Here is a 22,968-nt window from a genome sequence, read left to right on the forward strand (position 1 = left end):
GTGGTGGTGCACATCTGTAATCTCAATTCTTAGAAAGCTAAGACAGAAAGATTGCAGGTTCAAGGCCAGACTCAGCAACTTAGAAAGAATCTATTCAAAATGAAAATAAAAAGATTTGAGGGTGTAGCTCACAGGTATAATACCCCTGGGTTCAATCTTTAATACAAAGGGGAAAAAAGGGAAAGAGACTTCTTGTCTTTGGGCTAAAAGTTCTTAAAAGTTCACCAAAACCATGATCCATTAAATAAAAAACAGTCAGGTGTGGTGGTGTATGTTTATAATCACAGTACTTGGAGGCTGAAAGAGGTGGATTACAGCTTCTCAAACCTTAGTGAGGCCCTCCGCAACTTAGTGAGACCTTGTTTCAAAATAAAGGGCTGGGAGTATAGCTCATAGGTAGAATTCCCCTGGGTTCAATCCCCAGTACCAAAACAACAATAATAAAAAAACACTGATAACTGAGTAACTGAACCTCTGATAAGTGCCTTGCTTCTAGAATATATATAAAAGATTCTTACAACTCCATAGTAAGTACACAATCAGTTACAAATTAAGAAAAGATCTAAATAAACATTTCACCAAAAAGATGAATGGATAATACATGAAAATACACCCAATATCACTAATCATTAGGAAAATGCTAATTAAAATCACACTGAAGCTAGGCGGGACAGTACATGCCTGTGATCTTAGTACTTGGGAGGCTAACACAGGAAGATTGCAGGTTTGAGGCCAACTTCAGTAATTTAGTGAAACATTCAGCAACTTAGCAAGACCCTGCTTCAAAATAAAAAAGGGCCAGGGGGTGTAGCTCAGAGGTAGAATGTCCCTGGGTTCAATCCTTAGTACCATAGATGATAGATAGATAGATAGATAGATAGATAGATAGATAGATATAGATACCACACTGAGCTATCACTTGATACTCCATAGAACAGCTATAATAAAAACATCGACAATACCAGATATTGGTGAGGATGTGAAGAAATTGAACTTTCTCAGTGCTGGTAGAGATGTAAAATGGTATAATTACTTTGGAATCATTTTCAGTTTCCTAAGAAAGTAACTATATTTACCATATGACCCAGCAGTTTCACTGCTAAAAATCTTTCCAAGAGGAACAAAAATACGTTTACATGAAGGCTTGTCCTTGAATGTTCCAAGTGGCACTACTCACAGTAGCCCTAAAGTAGAAACAACCCATTGTCCATCACTAGGGAATGAATCAATAAAATGTGGAATATTCAAAAAGTAGAATGTCAATGAGAAATAAAAAAGATGCAGCTCCTGATACATACTATATCATATATAAACTTCAAAACCATCATGCCAACTGAAAAGAAACAAGATGCAAAAGACCACATACTATATACATCCATTCACATGAAAAGCAGTGAAAAGGCAACTCTGTAAGATATAAAGCAAATTAGCAGTTGCCTGGGGCTGCATGTAGGAATAGAGATGGTCTGCAAAAAGGCATTTGGTATTGATGGAAATTAGTAATAAGCTGTGCAATTTTCTGATTTATTAAAGTCACTGAAGTGTGTGTGTGTGTGTGTGTGTGTGTGTGTGTGTGTGTGTAAAACAGGTGAATTTTAAGGTATGTAATTTAAACCTAGTAAGTGTTATTTTTAAATCAGCACCATCTGAAAAAGGTAAGCAGAAAAGGTGATACTGTGTTTAAAGCAAAGACACACAGAATGGCTGTGGGGTTCCAGCCTGAAACCCATGGATCAGCTTCCCATCTTTTGCATCCCTTTCAAGCAAGTGCTCCTAGATATGGAGACAAATGTGCTCACCAAATGATGCTGACTTCAATGCATCTTCAGGCACAATTCTAGAACTAGTAAATGACTCTCTGAAGACAGATCACAAAGCACCTTGATTTCCATATATTCACAAATCACTTCAAACATCTGGCTGTATGGTCAGGGTGTGGTATTTAATCTGTACCCCCGACTCATAGGACTTTAGAGTTTACTATGACTACACTGTGTTTTTTCTTAAACAAAATCTTCCTGAAATGAACAATGCCATCAGATTCTCTCTTGGAACTTCTAGGGTCATATAACCTAAGCCCCCAATTCCAGTATTACCCCAATCCACACATAGGAAACAACTGAACAAACTTTCATTAAATGTTACCCAGTTTACTTTGATGCTCTGTTTAAATGTTTAATCACCATTAACTGAAAACTGGGCATTTTGCTGATCCAAACTACTTTTCTGTTTGCCCTACTTCCACCCCATCTGGAGCAGAAAAAAATAACTGTCTCCTTACTTTCACAGAGGATAACATTTACAATGACCACTAATGGAACCTCCAAGGGTTTATTTCCCTTCAGCCTTTCCTCTTTGGTTCGATTTTCTATCCTTCAAGTTACCTTGGGTCCATTTTTAAATTCCCCTGAATGCTCTAATATTTCACACCTTGTCAAGCATGGTTAGCAATACTGGGCACCAAGCCAGGCGTGGTGGCGCATGCTTGTAATCCCAGCATTTGGGAGGCTGAGACTGGAGGATCGCGGTTCGCAGACAGCCTCAACTACTTAGTGAGGCCCACCCCAACTCAGTGAGACCGTTTCTTTTTTTTTTTTTTTTTTTTGAGACCCTGTTTCAAAATAAAGAATAAAAAATTGGACAGGGGGTGTAGCTCGAAGGTCAAATGCCTCTGGGTTCCATTGCCAGACCAGCAAAAACAACAAAAAAAAAAAAACTGGGCACCAAATTCTAATACAATTCAGAAATGTTAGTTGCAATCGTGTAGAATACATTAATTCCTATCCAACACAATACCTATAAAGACTGGTGCCAAGGTATGTAGAGAATTACTACGCAAGTTAAAAAATTTCCTAAGTGTTTAGGAAAAGAAAGATTGTTGCCACCAGAACAGAGAGTACATAGTAGAATTATAAGAGAATTCACTACTTATTATTATAATACTAGAATTATACCAGCATTACCAGGGAGGTGGAGACCGGAGGATCGTGGTTCCAGGACAGCCTCAGCTACTTAGCAAGGCCCTTCACAACTCAGTGAGACCCTGTTTCAAAAAATTTTTTTTAAATAGGACCATGGGTGTACCTTGGAGGTAGAATGCCCCTGGGTTCCATCCCCAGCACCGATTAAAAAAATTATAACACTACTAAGTATTAACTATACCACCAAGTCTCCTGGAGGACAAGAATATTTCTAAGTACACATACACTCAACAGTCAGGAATGGAAAAAGAATATAAAGCCTCCCTTGTTCCTTGCCTTAATGTATAGCTCATTGTTTTAAGTAGGGTTTCATAGGCATTTCTTGCATTGAACACAATTTACAATTTTCTGCTTGTGCAAAAAATGATACAGACCCACAGGTGTTAAATGCTGTAAATAGAGACCGTCAACATTTCTCATTTTACTCATGTGACCCAGATGGGATGGAACAACATCCTACTTTGACTTAGAGACAAGGATATAACTCCAGGGGCATCTCCCCAGCCTCAGGCATGATCTCCTTTGACTGTTCTCCCTTTCTCCATGAAGGAGGTAATGTGAAAAAAAAATCAAGATCTAGAAAGAACAGGAAAGAAAGACTCCTACAAGTGGACAATATCAGTATGTCAATGGAACAAAAAGTGAAATGATACTGTGCCAATTATTTTCTAAGAGGAACTTAAAACCATCCTCATCTAAAGCCTTATTTTATAAACCAACTTGTAAATCCATGCTCCAGTAAAAATCACACGAACAATACCACCTGCTTTGTTTTGAGAACTCCATCCTAGGTGGGTGAGGGGGGCTATAGTTTCCCCCCGAGGTGAGGAGTTCTGGGGAGGCATAGACTCCTAGGGAGGCCCAATGGGAAGGAGGCAGAGGCCTAAAGGACCAGAACCAAGTGTCTGTCCTGAATCTAGGTCACAGTTTAAGCCACACCACCAAAAGTTTTGGGGAATGGGAAGCTTGGGGTACATTCAAAGGTACAGGATAGCTGGGCATGGTTGGGCACACCTGTAATCCCAGTATTTGGGAGGCTGAAGCAGGAGTATATCATGTTCAAGGCCAGCCTCAGCAACTTTGAAAAACTCTCAGCAACCTAGCAAAAACAAAAAATAAAAAAACAAAAAGAGGGCTGAGGCTGTACCTCAGAAGTAGAATACTCACCAAATAAATAAATTAATTAATAAGCCAGGCATGGTGGCGCACACTTGTAATCTCTGCGTTTGGGAGGTGGAGACAGGAGTATTGTGCAGGTTCGAAGCCAGCTGTGCTGGCTTAAGAGACCCCGTTTTCAAATAAAAAATATAAAAAAATAGGTCTGGGAGTGTAGCCCGGAGGTAAAAGGGTTCCATCCCCAGTACCACCAAAACAAAAAAATAGAAGTAGAAACCTTCTGGGTTCAATCTCCAGTACTGGCCTCAACACACACACACACACACACACACACACACACACACACACACACACACACACCACCTCCACCACCACGCCAAACCAAAAACCAAGGTACAGGATAACCTTAGCACAATTTCTGAGGACATAGTTTACTCAAATATTTTTAGTATGATAGTTTCATTATGCCACCCAAAGCAACGTTGTGATAAAAGCAGGTAACCATAGGAACTTTTAAGGGAATCAGAAAACTTCAGTACATAAAAAAGAAACAGAGAGCCAGGCGTGGCGCTGCACGCTTATAATCCCAGTACTTGGGAGGCTGAGACAGGAGGATCTGAGTTTGTGGATAGTCTCAGCTACTTAGTGAGGTCCTCTGCAACTTAGTGAGACCCTGTTTCAAAATAAAGAATAGAAAATCAGGCTGGGGGTGTAGCTTGGAGGTAGAATGCCCCTGGGTTCCATCCCCAGTACTGCAAAAAGAAAAGAAAAGAAAAAAAAACAGGAAGAGACAGAAGGAAGTGGAATTCTATCCCATTTCTTTTCAGGTTGTGGCAGGAAACTTCAGGCTTGATCCCATATTAAGTAGGGTACAAGTTCACATTCCTCCATCAGCAAGGAAACTTTGGTGACGAAGTATGAGAGGTACTGGCTCCAGCAAAAGGACTGTGGCCCACAAGAATCCAGGTCCACCTCGGAAGGAAACACGGGTGGTTCTAACCTAGAAACCCTAGTAAGTACTGAAGAACATACATTTGCCTGATCTTGCCCTCTGCCCTATAATCTCAATGGCCAAGTGGGGCCTGAACTAACCAGTGAGTTGAAGGACAGGGGATTTCTTGCTGTCTTCCTTAGAAATGCCACCAACAGGCATGACCTGAAACTACCTTTGTGATTTTTAGTTAAGCATTTTAATAATTTATATTTACAAAGTGAAAAATCTAAAAATGTAATACTTACTGTGTTTTTTTGAGTTACCATATCCTGCAAAAAAAAAAAAACAAGATTAATGCAGGTTTGTAGATAACTAATTTCCATAAGCACTAGTCAGCACTTCCTCTATACTCCAGTGTCTACCTACCTTAAGGCAGGAATTAATCATCAGCCCCCTCCAAAAGAAATCTACAAATAGGATGAACCTAATAATTATAAAATTCATATTCCAAGAAAAACATCATGATTGGTTAACTTTGGAACTATTGGGGGGGCATTGCTTATAAGGACTTCCCCTACCATTGGCAATGCCTTTGCCCCAAAGATGAGATTCAACTCTGGGGCACTGAGTACCTTGCATCTTGCATTCTCAAAAAAAGAATGACAGTGACAGTAAAAAAAAAAAAAAAAACTACCTGGGAAAAACTGTTCTGCCCTCAAATTTGGAACCATTTCTTGAGTCAATCAATGTGAAGGCTGCAGGGCACACCACAGTCAGCCCTTCTGTCAGAAAGGGTATGGCTGAAGCCAGGTGTGGTGGCACACACTTGTAATCCTAGCACTTGGGAGGCTGAGACTGGAGGATCACAGGTTCAAGGACATCCTCAGCAATTTAAGTGAGGCTTTCAACAACCTAGTGAGACTCTGTTTGCAAATAAGAAATAAAATTGGTCTAGGGATGTAGTTCAGAGGTAGAATGCCTCTGGGTTCAATATAGAAAGAAGAGGAAAAGGAAGGAAGGAAGGAAGGAGAAAGGAGAGAAAGGAAGGAGGAAAGAAGGAAGGGAGAGGAAGGAAGAAAGAGTGAGGGAGGAAGAGATATAGAGAGAGGGAGGGAAGAAGGGAGAGAGAAAGAAAAGGAAGGAAGGAAAGAAGGAGAGAGAAAAAGGAAAGAAAGGGTATGGCTGGAAGTATTCCTGACCCCCACTAGAAATATCTAGGCATGTTTAAGTTTGATGACAACAATTTAAGTTAATCTAGCATTATGACTATGAAGCTCTTGACTATATCATTTATGAACTGAAAACTAACATTTCTGCAAGATAAAACATAATTAACCAGCTGCTCTGTAAACCATGTTTTATATATTTAGAGATTTTTCAGTCCTGATAATAAGTTCACATTGTTTCCTCTAATGTTAGATATAACTGACTACCCATTTCCATTTTAGGAAACATTGGCCTATATCATTAAAAATTTTTTAAATTTGATCCCTAGTACTATAAAAATTTAAAAATTATCTAGAGTATAGAACTTTTTTGGTGGTACTGGGGATTGAGCCCAGAGGCATTCTACCTCTGAGCTATACCTCCATCCCTTTTATATATTTTGTTTTGAAGCAGGGTCTCACTAAGTTGCTGAAACTGGCCTTGAATCTGCAATCCTCCTGGCTCAGCCTCCCCAGTACTGGATTATAGATATGTGCCACTATGCCCCACTGATCATAGGACTTTATAAAGGGTTATGCTAAGGCACAGTTGAAGAAAAATGTATTGAATTAGGAAAAATTGCATAATTTCATGTTTATTATCAAACCACGTTAATAATCTATGCTACCATATTTTCTAAATTGTAAATATTTCTAAACAGTGAAAAACCTGTAAAGGTAATAATGTATAAATATCTAAAGTAACTTACATTGATTTACAGCCCTTGGGAAACTATTCTATAATGTAAATTATACTTACAAAACAGTTTCTTTTTCACTCTCATAAGTGACTTCTTCAAATGTGGTATTTTGCTATAATTACAGAGCACACATTTATATAACGTATATGTGAGGCTTAAAACATACAGACTAGCTGGGCGTGGTGGCGCACCCTTGTAATCCCCGCGCTTGGGAGGCAGAGACAGAAGGATCGCGCAGGTTCGAAGCCAGCCGCACGCGCTGGCTTAGGAGACCCTGTTTCCAAAAATGAAAATGTAAAAATAGGTCTGGGAGTGTAGCCCGGAGGTAGAAGGGCTTCCAGGAACCCCAGTACTACCAAAAAAAAAAACAAAAAAAAAACATACAGACTACACATGGAAGCAGGTGGTGTTTCTATCAGGAAATAACCTCAAATCATTAAAAAGATGGTTAATATTAAATCTTGAGAAACACACACACAAGCACAAAAATTATTCAACTTTGGCATAAAACTGTAGTGTGTTAAATACTAGTGATTTTTAGTACTAAGGGAACTAGCCATATAGAAATGGTATCTATGAAAACCAACTCTCTCTGGGTTTTTGTTGTTGTTGGTGGTGGTGGTGGTGATTTAAGTGGTAGTGGGGATTGAACCTAGAGGTGTCTATCTCAGAGCTATATACCCCAGGCCTTTTTTCATTTTTTTATTTTGAAACAGGGTCTCACTAAGTTGTCAGGAGCCTTGATCCTGCAACCTGCCTGTCTCAGCCTCCCAAGTACTAGGATTAGAGCTGTTTACGTAACACCATACCCAGCTGAAAACCAAGTCTCCAAAACACTAGTTATCAGCCATGGTTATACATTTAGAAAGCTAAAAATAATCCCTATTCCTGGGCCCCTCTTTCCAGAGATTATGATGTAATTGGTCCACATGGGGCTTGGCTCTTGGAATACTTGCAAGATCTCTGTGTGATTCTAAAGTGCAGTCAAGGTTGAGAAACACCGCTGTAAACAAACTAACATCATTATTATTATTATTATTATTATTATTATTATTATTATTATTATTATTATTATTTTGGTGGTACTGGGGGTGGAACCCAGAGGCTTTCTACCCCCAGGCTATACTACCAGACCTATTTTATATTTTATTTGGAAACAGGGTCTCACTAAGTAGCTGAGGCTGGCTTCGAACCTGCGCGATCCTCCTGTCTCAGCCTCCCAAGCGCAGGGATTACAAGCATGTGCCACCACTCCCGGCTCTAATCTATTATTTTTAAAATGGTTTAAGGCTGGGCATTTACAAGCGTGCGCCACCACGCCCAGCGAGAACTGATTTTAATAATGTGTAGGTTTGGAACAAATTGCCCATGAAGAGATTCCGAGATGTGTTTGCGTCAATGGAAACAGTTTTTGCCTCCCTTTAACTAATGAGCCTGGAAGTGCTCAGGTTGACTGCAAAAGCATAATGCAGCAAGGATGCTTGCACAGCAGCCAAGAAGTTATCTGTGTGAGCTAGAACTTATGGTAGAAAGAAAGGAATTAGATGAGCATTTCTTTATTACTTTTCTCCAATCCCTTGTGCTATTTTGTTGTTGTTGTTGTTGTTGGGTTTTGTGTGTGTGTGTGTGCTACTGGGGTTCCTGGAAGCCCTTCTTTCTCCAGGCTACACTCCCAGACCTATTTTATATTTTTATTTGGAAACAGGGTCTCTTAAGCCAGCGTGGCTGGCTTCAAACCTGCGCAATCCTCCTGTCTCCGCCTCCCAAGCGCGGGGATGACAAGCGTGCACCACCACGCCCGGTTGTGCTATGGCTCTATTTCAGCTTGACATATAATTCTGCTTCCCCAAAATGAAATATTTGAAGGAAGGTAAATATGTGGAGGCCCTTTACCTTCAATGACAGAGCAGTGTCGGCATCCATGTCATGGTACAGGATCACATTATTGGCCATGTCGAAGCTTTCACGGACTCCAAGATGGTAGAAGAGTGAAGGCTGCCTGGAGATGTCACTCAGGTCCACAATGGCAACATCTGAGACCAACAAGGAGAGAAAAAGAATGGGGGAAGAGATGATCTATTTTATCTACTTACTACTGAGCACTCATGAGGAGCTATGGCAATTTGTAGTTCCTACCATGAACCTTTCATGTAAGGCCGAAGTAGAGAATAGCTTAAGATTACCTCATAAGCGGTGAAAGAAAGGCAGTCGGAATTCTTTAAAAAACAACTAAAATTCCTTTCCTTTTTCAAAGTGCTAGGGATTCTTCTTATATCCAATTAATATAGTTAGCCTATTTATTTTTGTGTTTGGTACTGGTAATTGAACCCAGGGAGGTTTTACCTCTGAGATATACCCCTAGCTCTATCTTATCATGAAATAGGGTCTTACTGAGTTGCCTCATGCTGGCCTTGAACATGCAAACCGCCTGTCTTAGCCTCCCAAACACTGAGATTACAGGCATGTACCATCACACCTGGCTAGTTAGCCCATTTTATGAAGTACAAAGTATAACTAAATGAAAACTCACACATCTACCATTAAGCCCAAATCATATAGCATGACTTATACATGACTCTCCATCATCTCCTCTCTTTCCCAGAGAATGCTTATTCTCATCTCCGTATCTATCATTTCCCTGCAAATATGTGCTTACCTGTGCATGCTATACTGTTCATGTCCCCTCAAAATTCATGTGTTGAAATCTAACCCCCAATATGACAGTATTTGGAAATTGTGCCTTCAAGAAGTGATGCTATTAGGAGGATAAAATCTCATGACTGGAATTAGTGTCCTTATAAAAGAGGTCCCAGAAAGTTGATTTGTCCCTTCTACCATATAAGAACACAGGGAAAAAGGCCTATTCTATGAACAAGCAAGCAGGCCTTCATTGGACAATATGTTTGCTTGCACTTCCCACCCTCCAGAATTGTGAGAAATAAATTTCGTTGTCTATAGGCTACCCAAAGCTCTAGTTTTCTGCTACTATATCATGAAGAGACCAAGATAATAATTTACAGATATATACATATATATATACATACATATATACATATACATATATACATATACATATATATATATATATATATATATGAATTTCCAAACAGTATATTATTCAGTTTTGCATGTCTTGGAACTTTAAATAAAAAGCGCCACATTTTATATGTTTTTGACTTGCTATTTTTTGGTATGATTCAACCAATTTATATGTCTAGCTACAGTTCCTACACTATATCACAACTATATCACAATTTCTTTACCCAGACCATTTATGGAGATTTTATTCATTTTTTCTTTTTCTTATTTCAAACTGTGCTACTGTGTGTATATGTGTGTATCTGTGTGTATGTATGTGGATATATATATATATATATATATATAATTCTTCCTGTGTCAGCTCTTGATTCAGGTATCTGTCATCAACTTGAAAATATAAAATGCCTGCCCAAGCTGGGCATGATGGCACACACCTGTAATTCTAGTACTTATGAGGCTGAGACAGAAGGATCACAGGTTTGATGCAAGCAAAATTAGGGAGGCCCTTACCTTAGTGAGACCAGATTTCAAAATAAAATAATAAAATAAAATAAGGTTGGGGGTATAGTTCAGAAGTAAAATGCCCTGGGTTTAATCCTTAGTACCACAAAAAAATAAAATATAACCCCTGAAGTCATACCTACTGTAGTAGAGGCATATTCAAAACAAAAAAACAACTTACTGTATCAATATCAAGCATATTTAAATTTGATTAGCAGTATTGGACATCATTCCAAGACTTAAGAAGTTTTTTAAAAGATGCAGAGCTCAAGTTTGGTGAAAGGTTTCCTGCCACGTGCAGTAGAGATAGAGGAATGTAGTTTCCAAACTTAGGCTTACACTGCTGTGACTTATAGGAAGTCAGTGGAAAATCCTCATAAAACCGAGAAGTGCATCGTGTGTATCAAGTATGCAGGCAAAACAGGAAACAAGGCAGCAGGCAGAGGCCATATCAGCACCAGATACCACTGGTTCTGCAAACACTTGAAGCAAAAAGTGTCACTAAGTTCTGAGGTAGACATTTACTCTCTTAAATCTATTGCCTGCTATGATAAGAGACATTGTTCTGGGTACCAAGGATAAAAATATAAGTGGAGCACAATCCCTGTCTTTAAAAAAAAATACTATGTAGGCAAATGGAAGGAAGTATCTCTAGTTGGAGCCACTCCTAGGAGGGCTAAAGTGAGGGGAACACAGCAACAGAGGCACACCCAGGAGGGTACCAACCACACTTGGAAAGAGGGCAGTCAATGAATGCCTGAAGGAAGTGAGGTCTGTGACCAGAAGAGTTAGGCAGGCAAATCAGGGTGAGGATAGGGAGATGGGAAGGGAAGTGAACCAAGAAATAAAAGGTAGCAAGAACAAAGGGTCACAGGCAAGACAGGGTGTGAGTGTTAATTTTGAGACCGGAACACCCTAGGAAATCTGGATATGTCAGTAGGTAACAGGTGGTGAAGGGGTTTCAAAGGAATGTTAAAAGGGCTAGACTCTATCTTGAGATAATGGGAAACCTATAGTAGGGCTTTGTTTTTTAACTCATTAAGCCCCAAGTTTTCAATTCTGTAAATATTTCAAGAACACAGACACAGGTATATTAAAAGTGGTTGGAAATATTAAACTAGAGCTGGTTTATTAAAATTAATTGATGTTATAACTACTTTATAAGTATAATCAAATATAACATATTTTATTATATTCCATATTATAGTATCATTAGTATTTTATTATAGTATAAAGACTATTTTTAAGAAAAGGAATTATGCTATTATAGTATCATTAGTATATCAATATATTATAATTAACATATAATTATATGTAATTATATTGATATATATATGTTTAAGTTTTTATAAATGGTCCACATCTGAGATGAGAAAAAACAGGTTAAAGTTTATTATGTAGAACAGAAGCATATAGTGAAACCCCCATGTCCATTCCCCTTCGATGACTACATCTCATGATCATCTCTTTTATCTCTATTTTCCTCTATGTTACCCTCTGAAACATTATTTTCTTTGTAGTACTGGGGATTAAACCCAGGGGCATTATACCGCTGATCTACATCCCTAGCTCCTTTTTTTTTTTTTTTTGAAACAGGGTCTCACTAACTTACCGGGCCTGTCATTGAACCTGCAATCCTCCTGTCTCAACCTTCCAAGTATTGGGATTAAAGGAGTATGTCACTGCACCCAGCTCCTTCAACATTATTTTAAAACACATACCAGACACATCATTTATCCCTATATATTTCAGGATATACTGTTGCTGAAGTTGGCTTGAACTTACAATACTCCTGTTTCTGCCTCCCAAGTACTAGGATTACAGGTGTGCACCACCACACCCTGCAGGACATATTCTTAAAAAATGAATGCAGCCAGGCGTGGTGGCGCACGCTTATAATCCCAGCATTTGGGAGGCGGAGACAGGAGGATCGCAGTTCATGGACAGCCTCAGCTACTTAGCAAGGCCCTTTGCAACTCAGTGAGACCCTGTTTCAAAAATAAAAGAAGCCCGGCGTGGTGGCACACGCTTGTAATCCCCGCGCTTGGGAGGCAGAGACAGGAGGATCGCGCAGGTTCGAAGCCAGCCGCGCGCGCTGGCTTAGGAGACCCTGTTTCCAAATAAAAATGTAAAAATAGGTCTGGGAGTGTAGCCTGGAGGTAGAAGGGCTTCCAGGAACCCCAGTACCACCATAATAATAATAATAATAATAATAATAATAGAATAAAAAATAGGGCTGGGGGCATAGATTAGAGGTAGAATGCCCCTGGGTTCCATCCCCAGTACTGCAAAAAAAAAAAAAAAGAATGCAAAATAAAAATAGCCATAATATCAGTGTCTCACCTAAAATATATATATATATATATATGTATATATATATATATATATATATATATATATATATATATATCCCTCTCCCCAATTTTTGAATACTACCTTGAATGAAATTCTTGTTGAATGGTTATTTTTAGTGTGTGGTTGGAAATATTAAATTTCTGCAGAAAAACATCAGTCAATAAAATGATATAATGATGAATGATTTATCATATATTAATTTTGTAATCATATCAATGGATGCCAGTCTTTAAATATATTCCAAGTTGTCCATAAAGCTATCTTCTTCCCATCACGAAAAATAAATGTGAATATAAATAAGACTAGTTTTGCTTAAATGTAAAGAATTAGATTTTAGAATTTCCTGAAAAATAAATTTTTAAAAATCCTTATTGGACTTAATGGCAACATTGACAACCTGAAAGCTACATTTAATAAAAGCCCACAAGTCGGACCAAGTGGCACACACCTGTAATCCCAGTATGTGGGATCCTGAGACAGGATTGCAGGTTCAAAACCAGCCTCAGCAACTTTGTGAGACTCTCAGCAACTTAACAAGACCCTGTTTCAAAATAAATTTTAAAAAAAGGCAACAGGTGTCATTTGGAGGAAGAATACCCCTGGGTTCAATCTCCAGTTTAAAAAAGGCCCACATTTACTAGACAGAAGTTATATCAACTAACTCCTATCATAATTTATACTTGCCTTCACCCATTGCTGTTCATTTCCAACATGTATTGTAGTCAGGCCACTGGGGGAAAAATACTTTTTTTGAAGTACTGTTAAACTCTTCTATCAATTTAGTGTCAGGAGCTCAGTAAATCCTTACTAGGTGCCACAACAGATAGGGAACAACTGCTTTGGCTTCTGAGATTTAGCTAAGAGAAAGGAGGCAGAGTGGGGACAACAGAAAACTATCTGGTCCATTTTTCTCTTCCCAGTATTTAAGTTTTTGTTTTTGTTTTTCAGTACTGGGGATGGAACCCAAGGGCATTCTACCTGTGAGCTACATCCCCAGCCCTATTTTTTACTCTTATTCTTATTTTGAAACAGGGTCTCACTGAGTTGCAAAGGGCCTCGCTAAGTAGCTGAGGCTTTCTGCGAACCGCGATCCTCCAGTCTCCACCTCCTGAATGCTGGGATTACAAGTGTGCACCACCATGACTGGCTTCTAAGTTGTTATAATAATGATCAAGATAAAATATTTTAATCAGTATGTTAGTGTGATCATGATGTGCCTACCACTAGTTATTTTAAGAAATACACCATTATATATAAGCAAATGATTGATTTACTTTAAATGGACTAATTCGGTTTAATTTCAGACCACTTGCAGTGAAATATTTGCATAAAACAGTATAGCATGATTTCAGTCACTATATAGGCACTATATTTTTCACACGTACATGTTTCTCTTTCAGATAACACAGAAAAAATTAACTATATTATACCACAAGCTGGGCTGCTTTCATGGGGATGGAACCCAGGGGCATTCTACCTCCAAGCTACACCACCAGCTCTGTTTTTATTCTTTATTTGGAAATAGAGTCTCACTGAGTTGCAAAGGGCCTCGTTAAGTAGCTGGGGCTGTCCCCAAACCGGGATCCTCCTGATCCAGCCTCCCAAATGCTAAGATTACAAGTGTGCGCCACCACGCCCAGCTTGTGAGAAGCTTTTTCTGACCAGCGGATAACCTCTTCTTTCTAAGGTCTGTGTAGAATATTGCCTTCGTACATCACCTTTGAGATGTGTGATTTTAGAGCTGAGCAAAGTCTAATGTACTCTATTACACACTATAAACCATAAGAAAGGACCCACTAAGCTTTTCTTTTATAGTAGCAAAATTGTTGGAAAAGGCTCCTGCATTTAAGTTGTTCTCTGTCTCATTAGATGAGTATCAGTCTAAACTAGCAGACCCATGGCTTGCTTTCACATTGACTTCTCCAAAAATATCCCCTCTTAACAAAATCAACTGTTCCTTAAAAATCATTATTAAGAGCCGGGCGTGGTGGCGCATGCTTGTAATCCCTACGCTTGGGAGGCTGAGACAGGAGGATCGCGCAGGTTCAAAGCCAGACGCGCGCGCTGGCTTAGGAGACCCTGTTTCCAAAATTAAAAAAAAATAATGTAAAAAAATAGGTCTGGGAGTGTAGCCCGGAGGTAGAAGGGCTACCATGAACCCCAGTACCACCAAAAAAAAACATTATTAAGCATCAGGACTTTTGCATGACTGCTGATTTCACCCACCCTGTAATTACGTTTCCTCACTGGTTTCTGTCCCACCACATATGGAGGGACCCAAGTGCATTTGGTGGTGGTGGCAACTCATTACCGAATATGGGGCCATCTTTATTTGTCCTTACCCCTTCTAGTTTCCTAGCTCACCACCCTCTCCTCCTCTAACCCATTCTTCCTGTTCAATTCTGCCTGGACCCCAGCTGCCATCCTACAGACCCTAAAATTCCTGAATGAATTCTAGTTCCTGCCAAGGCCCACCACCCCACTCCATTCTACTCTGCAACCACCCCGGCCCACAACTAGCACCAGCCAAGCCCCCAAACCACCAGGCATTTCTGCCAAGTCCCGTCACATCCAATAGCTCAAAATCTGCACAAGGTCTTTGGAAACACAAGTTTTTCCAGCCTACTATGCACAAGTTTAGCCCTACCCTGACTAATCTGTCTAGAATTAGAACTGTACCTATCTCCCTACCTGATATGCAGAAATCTTTTAAATTTAAAAAGTTTAGCTGGATGTGGTGGTACACGCTTGTAATCCCAGTACTTGGGAAGCTAAGACAGGAGGATCTCGTTTAGTGGCCAATCTCAGCTACTTAGTGAGGCCCTCCACAACTTACACTGTTTCAAAATAATAATAAAAAAAATAGGGCTAGTATAGCTTGGAGGTAGAATGCCCCTGGGTCCAATACCCAGAACCATCACAAAAAAGTTTATGGTTTATATTACAAAATTATGCAAGTTGACCACTAGGAACTTAATACTTTGCCCTAGTAACAAATACCCTGCCAGTAAAGTAGCAAACCAGCTCACAAATGTCTGTCTACTCTAAAATGCACTCAAGACAAATAGCTGTGCTTCCATTAAATGCTACAGGTGTAAGGCTTCTTTCATCAAAGTTGGCCTTTATGACAGAGTTGAGGAAAGTTTCCAGCTTAATGCTGAGTGAGCCACAGTAACTGCAGCATGGAAAGGAGGGAAGCTGCAAAAAGCCAGGTCTGGCCGGACGTGGTGGTGCTCGCTTGTAAGCCCAGCATTTGGGAGGCTGAGTCAGGAGGATTGCACAAGTTCGAAGCCAATCTCAACTACTTAGTGAGGCCCTTTGCAACTCAGTGAGACCCTGTTCAAAATAAATTAAAAAAAAAATAGAAGGCCGGGCGTGGTGGCTCACGCTTGTAATCTCCGCGCTTGGGAGGCGGAGACAGGATGATTGCGCAGGTTCAAAGCCAGCCGCACTGGCTTAAGAGACCATGTTTCCAAATAAAAAAAGTATAAAAATAGGTCTGGGAGTGTAGCCCGGAGGTAGAAGGGATTCCAGGAACCCCAGTACACCACAAAAAAAATGGGGCTGGGGGTGTTGCTTGGAGATAGAATGCCCCTGGGGTTCCATCCCCAGTACCGCAAAAAAAAAAAAAAAAAGCCTGGTTTCACAAGACAGCTGAGGTCTAGGCAGGGGCTCATGAGGACTGGTCCCTGGGAATAAAATCACTGCTGCACCCGAAGTTACTTTCTTGTTCTATTTTATGGTACTAGAGATTGAATTCAAGGGCATTCTACCCCAAGATACACCTCCCAGCCTTATTTTTTATTCTTTATTTTTAAAACAAGATCTCACTAAGTTGCGGAGGGCCTCACTAAGTAGCTGAGGATGGCTGTGAGCCTGTGATCCTCCTGTCTCAGCCTCCCAAGTACTAAGATTACAAGCGTGCACCACAACGCTCAGTCCCAGCTACTTTATCTAGCAGGAAGGGAGAGAACAAGAAGGCTTCTAAGTTATAATCCCTATTGTATTGGTTTCAAATAAAATCACATTTATCTTATAGTGAATCACTGAGAAAATGTACACAAGCAAAAAGAAAAAGCGGCATTGCCAGCACACAACTGAGGCCACTGCTTCCATCTCACTGTGTCCAGTGTTCTTTTAGAGGACATGAACCACTGAGGAGAAAGGTTTAAGCCCAGGGGTGAATTTCCTCAGCCAAAAGTGACACTTGTTGCTGTTGTTTGCACTGTATTGGCTAGCACTAATCACAAGAGTCCAACTGACATAAGGAAGTGTGGAAGAATATATGGATAATTGTTGAGCGTGTCCTTGCCACCCAATGCATCCGGCTAATCAAGAATCCAGGAGCCCACCACACAGAAAGAAGCTAGTCTATGTGCATGTGTGGGGCATTGAATGCAGGGGCATTTTACCTCTGAGGTATGCCTCCAGTTTATTAATATTTTATTTTTTGCGGTACTAGGGATGAAACCCAGAGGCATTCTGCCTCCAAGCTATGCCCCCAGCCCTACTTTTGATTCTTTATTTTGAAACAGGGTCTCACTGAGTTGCAAAGGGCCTCACTAAGTAGTAGCTGAGGCGGTCCGCGAACTGCGATCCTTTCTCAGCCTCCCAAATGCTGGGATTACAAGCGTGTGCCACCACACCCGGCTTATTAAAAATTTCAGGCATGCATCACCATACCTGGTGAGCCAGTCTTCTTTTTTGTGTGTGTGTGGTACTGGGGTTCCTGGAAGCCCTTCTACCTCCGGGCTACACTCCCAGACCTATTTTTCATATTTTTTTAAATTTGGAAACAGGGTCTCTTAAGCCAGCATGGCTGGCTTTGAACCCGAGCAATCCTCCTGTCTCCACCTCCCAATTGTGGAGATTACAAGCGTGCGCCACCACGCCCAGCATCAGACTTATTTTAAACCATAACATATTCTATATTTTTATATATTTCATTATCATTATTGGATAAAAATTAACAATTACTAGTATGGATGGTGATGTATACCTGTAATCCCAGTATTTGGAAGGCTGAAACAGGAAGATCATAGGTTTGTGGTCAGCCTTAGCAATTTAGACCCTCAGCAACTTGGTGGGACCCAGTTTCTTTTTCTTTTTTTTTTTTTTTTGATATTGGGAACGGAATCCAGGGGCATTCTACTTCTGAGCTACACTCCAGCCCTATTTTTTATTCTTTATTTTAAAATAGGATCTTACTGAGTTTCAAAGGGCCTCACTAAATAGCTAAGGCTGTCCGAGAACCATGATTCTCCTGTCTCAGCCTCCCAAATGCTGGGATTACAAGCATGCGCCACCACACCCGGCTCCAGGACCCTGTTTCAAAATTAAAAAAACAGGGCTGAGGGGTGTGTATCTGAGGTAGAATGCCCCTAGATTCAATCCTCAGTACAAAAAAATACTAAAACAAGCCGGGCGTGCGCTTGTAATCCCCGCGCTTGGGAGAAAGAGACAGGAGGATCACGCAGGTTCGAAGCCAGCCGCGCTGGCGTAAGAGACCCTGTTTCCAAATAAAAATATAAAATAGGTCTGGGAGTGTATCCCAGAGGTAGAAGGGTTTCCAGGAACCCTAGAACCACCAAAAAAAAAAATACAAAAACAAAACAGTTACTATGGTATCACTTAATACCAAAGGGAAATGTTAACATAGCCTTCAAAACTAGTGAAACTATGAGAAAAAAATAAAATGTCTCCCCTCCCTGGTTGTTATTAACCTCATAGCCCATGCAGCATCCTGAGAAACTATAGTCTCCACGATTAAAAGTGAGGAGAGGCCGGGCCTGGTGACACACACTTGTAATCCCAGTGCTTGGGAGGCTGAGACAGGAGGATCACACAGGTTCGAAACTAGCCTCAGCTACTTAGGCTCTCAGCAACTTAGTGAGACCCTATTTCCAAATAAATTAGAAAATAGGGCTGAGGGTATAGCCCGGAGGCACAAAGCCCCTGAGTTCCATCCACCCCCCAGTACCACAAAAAAAAGTGAGGAGAACACGAGTCTAAGTCACAGTTTCCTCCTGGAAGACATCTCCATCTTTAATATGTTTACAAGCACTGAGAACACCCAAGGAGATACAGTCTGAAACAGAAAAAAGATGAGAGGCTGCCAGGAAAAATACAATCCAAACACAGTGCATTAGCTGGAGTCATAAGTAAGGATTCCTTTTTTTTTTTTTTTTTTTTTTAAGTAACCGGGACATTCTACCTCTGAGTTACACCTCCAACTCTATTTTATCTTTCATTTTGAAAGAAGGTCTCACTAAGTTGCTGAGGTATCCTCAAACCTGTGATCCTCCTGTCTGTTTCCCAAATACTGGGATTACAGGCACATGTCAGTGTGCCTGGTTCATAACTAGAGATTCTGTTAAAGATAGCAGCAATGAAACCAAAGGGGTTAAGGTAAATCCATAAAAAAGGAGTTTCTCTTTGTGGAAAGAAGGGCATGTTTGTTCTCTAAGTACTGGAGGTAACTTAGCAATTAACACATAACTTGCTAAACTTATAGTTTTAATGAATACGGGACCCTAATCTTTGGAGATATATGATAAATTTAAAAAAAAATCACATCAAATCTAGTCTTTCTAGGGGTAAGGGACACACAGAAGTAACCGCCACCAGGTCTGCTAAAAGTACACGGGATGTTCCTCAAAAATTAAACACAGAGCCGGGCATGGTAGCACACACCTAAACACAGAGCCGGGCATGGTAGCACACACCTATAATCCCAGTACTTGAGAGGCTAAGACAGGAGGATCACCAGTTTCAGGCCAGCCTCAGCAATTTAGCAAGATTTGTTCAAAAGTAAAAAAAAATATTAAACACAGAATTATTACATAGTAATTCCACTTCTGAGTATATACTCATAAGAAGTCAAGGCAGGAACTCAGATATTTATTCACCCATGTCCAAACCAGCAGTATTCACAATAGTCAAAGGTGGAAACAACTCAAATGCCCATGGATGGAGGGGGACAGGGGCCATGAGAAATCTGCATATTTTCCTCTCAATTTACTATGAACTTGAGTGTTTGAAAAAAGAAAACCATAAAAAAGTTCTGCAGATAAATATTAGTGACGGTTACATAACAGTGTGAATGTATTTAATGTCACTGAAATACACACTTAAAAACAGTTAAAATAAGCCAGGCGCAGTGGCACACGCGTGTAATCCCAGCATTCGGGAGGCTGAGACTGGAGGATCACAGTTCACCAACAGCCTTAGCGAGTCCCTTTGCAACTCAGTGAGACCCTGTCTCAAAGAATAAAAGCCGGGCGTGGTGGCGCACGCTTGGTTCAAAGCCAGCCTCGCTGGCTTAAGAGACCCTGTTTCCAAATAAATATATATATAAATAGGTCTGAGAGTGTTGCTTGGTGGTAAAAGGATTCCATCCCCAGTACCACCACAAAAAAAAGAATATAAAAAAGGGATGAGGGTGTAGCTCAGAGGTACAATTCCCCTTGTTTCCATCCCTGGTACTGTAAAAAAAAAAAAAAAAACAGTTAAAATAGTAAATGTCTATTTTTGGTGTTTGTTTTGTTTTTATATTGGGGATCAAACTGAGGGGCATTCTACCTCTGAGCTATATCCACAGCACAATTTTATTTTTATTTTGAAACAGGGTCTCACTAGGCTGCCTCAAACTGATCTTTCTCAGCCTCCCAAGTACTGGGATCGTAGGCATGCACCCTCATGTTCTATTTGTTATTTATATTCCGCCACAGCTTTTTTTTATGCCAGTGAGATGTGTGCTGCCCCTTATATTCTAGGGTAGTTTTCTTTCCCAGCAATGTGCATTTGTTCTTACTCAGGTGGATGGCCTGACTCTGGTCTTCCTGCAGCTCATTCAATTAACCAGTACTGGTGACACATAACCTCAGACGCAAACTCACTAAGGACTACCAAAGAAAAGCACAAGGTTGCCGGGCGTGGTGGTGCACGCTTGTAATCCCCGCGCTTGGGAGGCTGAGACAGGAGGATCGCGCTGGTTCAGAGCCAGCCTCGCTGGCTTAAGAGACCCTGTTTCCACATAAAGTTAAAAAAATAGGTCTGGGAGTGTAGCCCGTGGGAGTGTAGCCCAGAGGTAGAAGGGCTTCCAGGAACCCCAGTACCACCAAAAAAAAAAAAAAGAAAGAAAGAAAAGCACAAGGTTCTGAACAGAAACCACATCCAGCCCTGACTTGCTCTGATAACAGGTGATGGGAAGTGCTTAAGTATCACATCTATGACCCTCCAAAACACACCTTGCAGGGCCCAATAGCTGGCCTCCCCCACCAGTCTTTTTCCATAACATTATCTAAGGAAAACATCTGCAACAAGGAAAATTCGATATCTTTGATACCCTAAACAGGAGCGACCTGTGCCCACCGAGCACTTGAAATGTGGCTAGTCCAGCTAAAATATTCTATTTTCTTGTATTTTAACTAATTTTCTTTTGTGGTACTGGGGATTGAACCTATGGATGTTCTATCTCTGAGCTACATCACCAGCCTAGCCTTTTTTTAAAATCTGGAAACAAGGTCTCCCTAAGTTACCATGTGCTGGCCTCTAACCTGTGATCCTCCTGTCTCAGCCTCCCAAGTACTGGGATTATAGATGGGTGGCTTAACTAATTTAATTGTAAATATTACAATTATGTCCAAACTTGACATTGTGGGCTTAGAGATTTTACAAAACAGCCAATGTGACAGAGATTTGCATCTTTCTGATAAAAATGTTAAAAAAATTATGAGGGTAGAATTCAGAAACCAGAAAAGGGTGTAGAGGGTGGGCAAAGTCACCTGTTTAGTTCATAAACCCACTTAACTGCAATTGCAGCTATCCTTTTTCAAGCCTATGAAAACAATTTAATTATACAGAGGCATTGAGAAATGTCAGGACAAGGCTAATGAATGGAGGTTCATGAAGTAGCCAGAAATCCGAGGCAATCTAGACCCCAAACCAGCAAAGGAAATGTGCTTGCTGGGTAAGTCTGGAATTGGAAACCTGAGGTTTGCTGTCTGAGTCTTATACCCAACCTGCTAGCAGGTGAAGACCTGGTACACACATAGGTGTACAAACCCATCACCCTGCAAAACCAAAGCCACTAAACGCAAATTTTGCAGAGCTGAGCCCAGCAGGCAGGAGTGTGATGCTGAAGAGCACACTCAGTGTGCTCAGAAATGTCAAGTGTGTGCTCAATGGGTCCAGCTACCACTTGTTTTAAAAAGCCTGACACCCTTCCAGCTTGGGGGGCGGGGTGAGATTTGCTCTGCAAAAAGAAGAAAGAAAGAAAGAAAGAAAGAAAGAAAGAAAGAAAGAAAGAAAGAAAGAAAGAAAGAAAGAAAGAAAGAAAAAGAAATGGCTACTTCCAGTAAAAAAAGAATTGAAGGACTGGGGGTATAGTTTAGTGGTGGAGTGCTTGTGCAGCATGCATGAGACCCTAGGTTCAATCCCCAATACAACTAACAACAACAACAACAACCACCTAGGTTACTATGGCAGCACAATATAACCAGTTTTTGAAAGCTATTCGCCGTTGACCTTATATATTTTTAGGTTTAAAATAAACTGTTACACATATACGGATGTGGACCCTCATTAATCAAGTTTAGCCTTCCTTCTCCTCTATCTTTCCATTCAAGGTTACCCAGGACAATCATTGTTGGGAGGGGGGAAGGGAAAACAGGGGTAGGAGGGGGGAGAGGGCATCAAGTATAGTTTAAATGTATACCATTTATGTTCAATAAATTTTTTTTTTTGGTGGTACTGGGGTTCCTGGAAGCCCTTCTACCTCCGGGCTACACTCCCAGACCTACTTTTACATTTTTGTTTGGAAACAGGTTCTCCTAAGCCAGCGCGCGCGGCTGGCTTCGAACCTGCGCGATCCTCCTGTCTCTGCCTCCCAAGCGCGGGGATTACAAGCGTGCGCCACCACGCCCGGCTTCAATAAAAAATTTTAAAAAATAAACAAAAAATAAACTGCAATTCAAATTTCCCAAAAAAAACAAAAATAAAATAAAAAATAAAAAATAAACTGTCACTCTCTTTTGACCAAAGAAACTAAGGCACAAGAACTCCTAGGCAATTATTTTCTCACATATAACTTTTTTTTTTTTTTTTTGGTAATGGAAATTGAACAGAGGCAGTCT

The 22,968-nt window shown here is 40.4% G+C and overlaps 1 protein-coding gene across 1 annotated transcript in view; it reads right to left on the reverse strand.

Moving 5' to 3' along the window:
- MAP3K15 (mitogen-activated protein kinase kinase kinase 15) overlaps positions 1–22,968 on the reverse strand; it is a gene marked incomplete at both ends in the record, with an annotated part of 131,200 nt that overhangs the window by 106,304 nt on the left and 1,928 nt on the right. Inside the window, 2 exons of the mRNA XM_080718806.1 lie at positions 5,337–5,360; positions 8,831–8,970. Coding sequence (XP_080574932.1) covers positions 5,337–5,360; positions 8,831–8,970 — 164 coding nt within the window. The remainder of the gene's footprint in view (positions 1–5,336; positions 5,361–8,830; positions 8,971–22,968) is intronic.

Source organism: Muscardinus avellanarius (genome assembly GCF_963383645.1).
Source record: "Muscardinus avellanarius genome assembly, chromosome: X".
NCBI lineage: Eukaryota > Metazoa > Chordata > Mammalia > Rodentia > Gliridae > Muscardinus > Muscardinus avellanarius.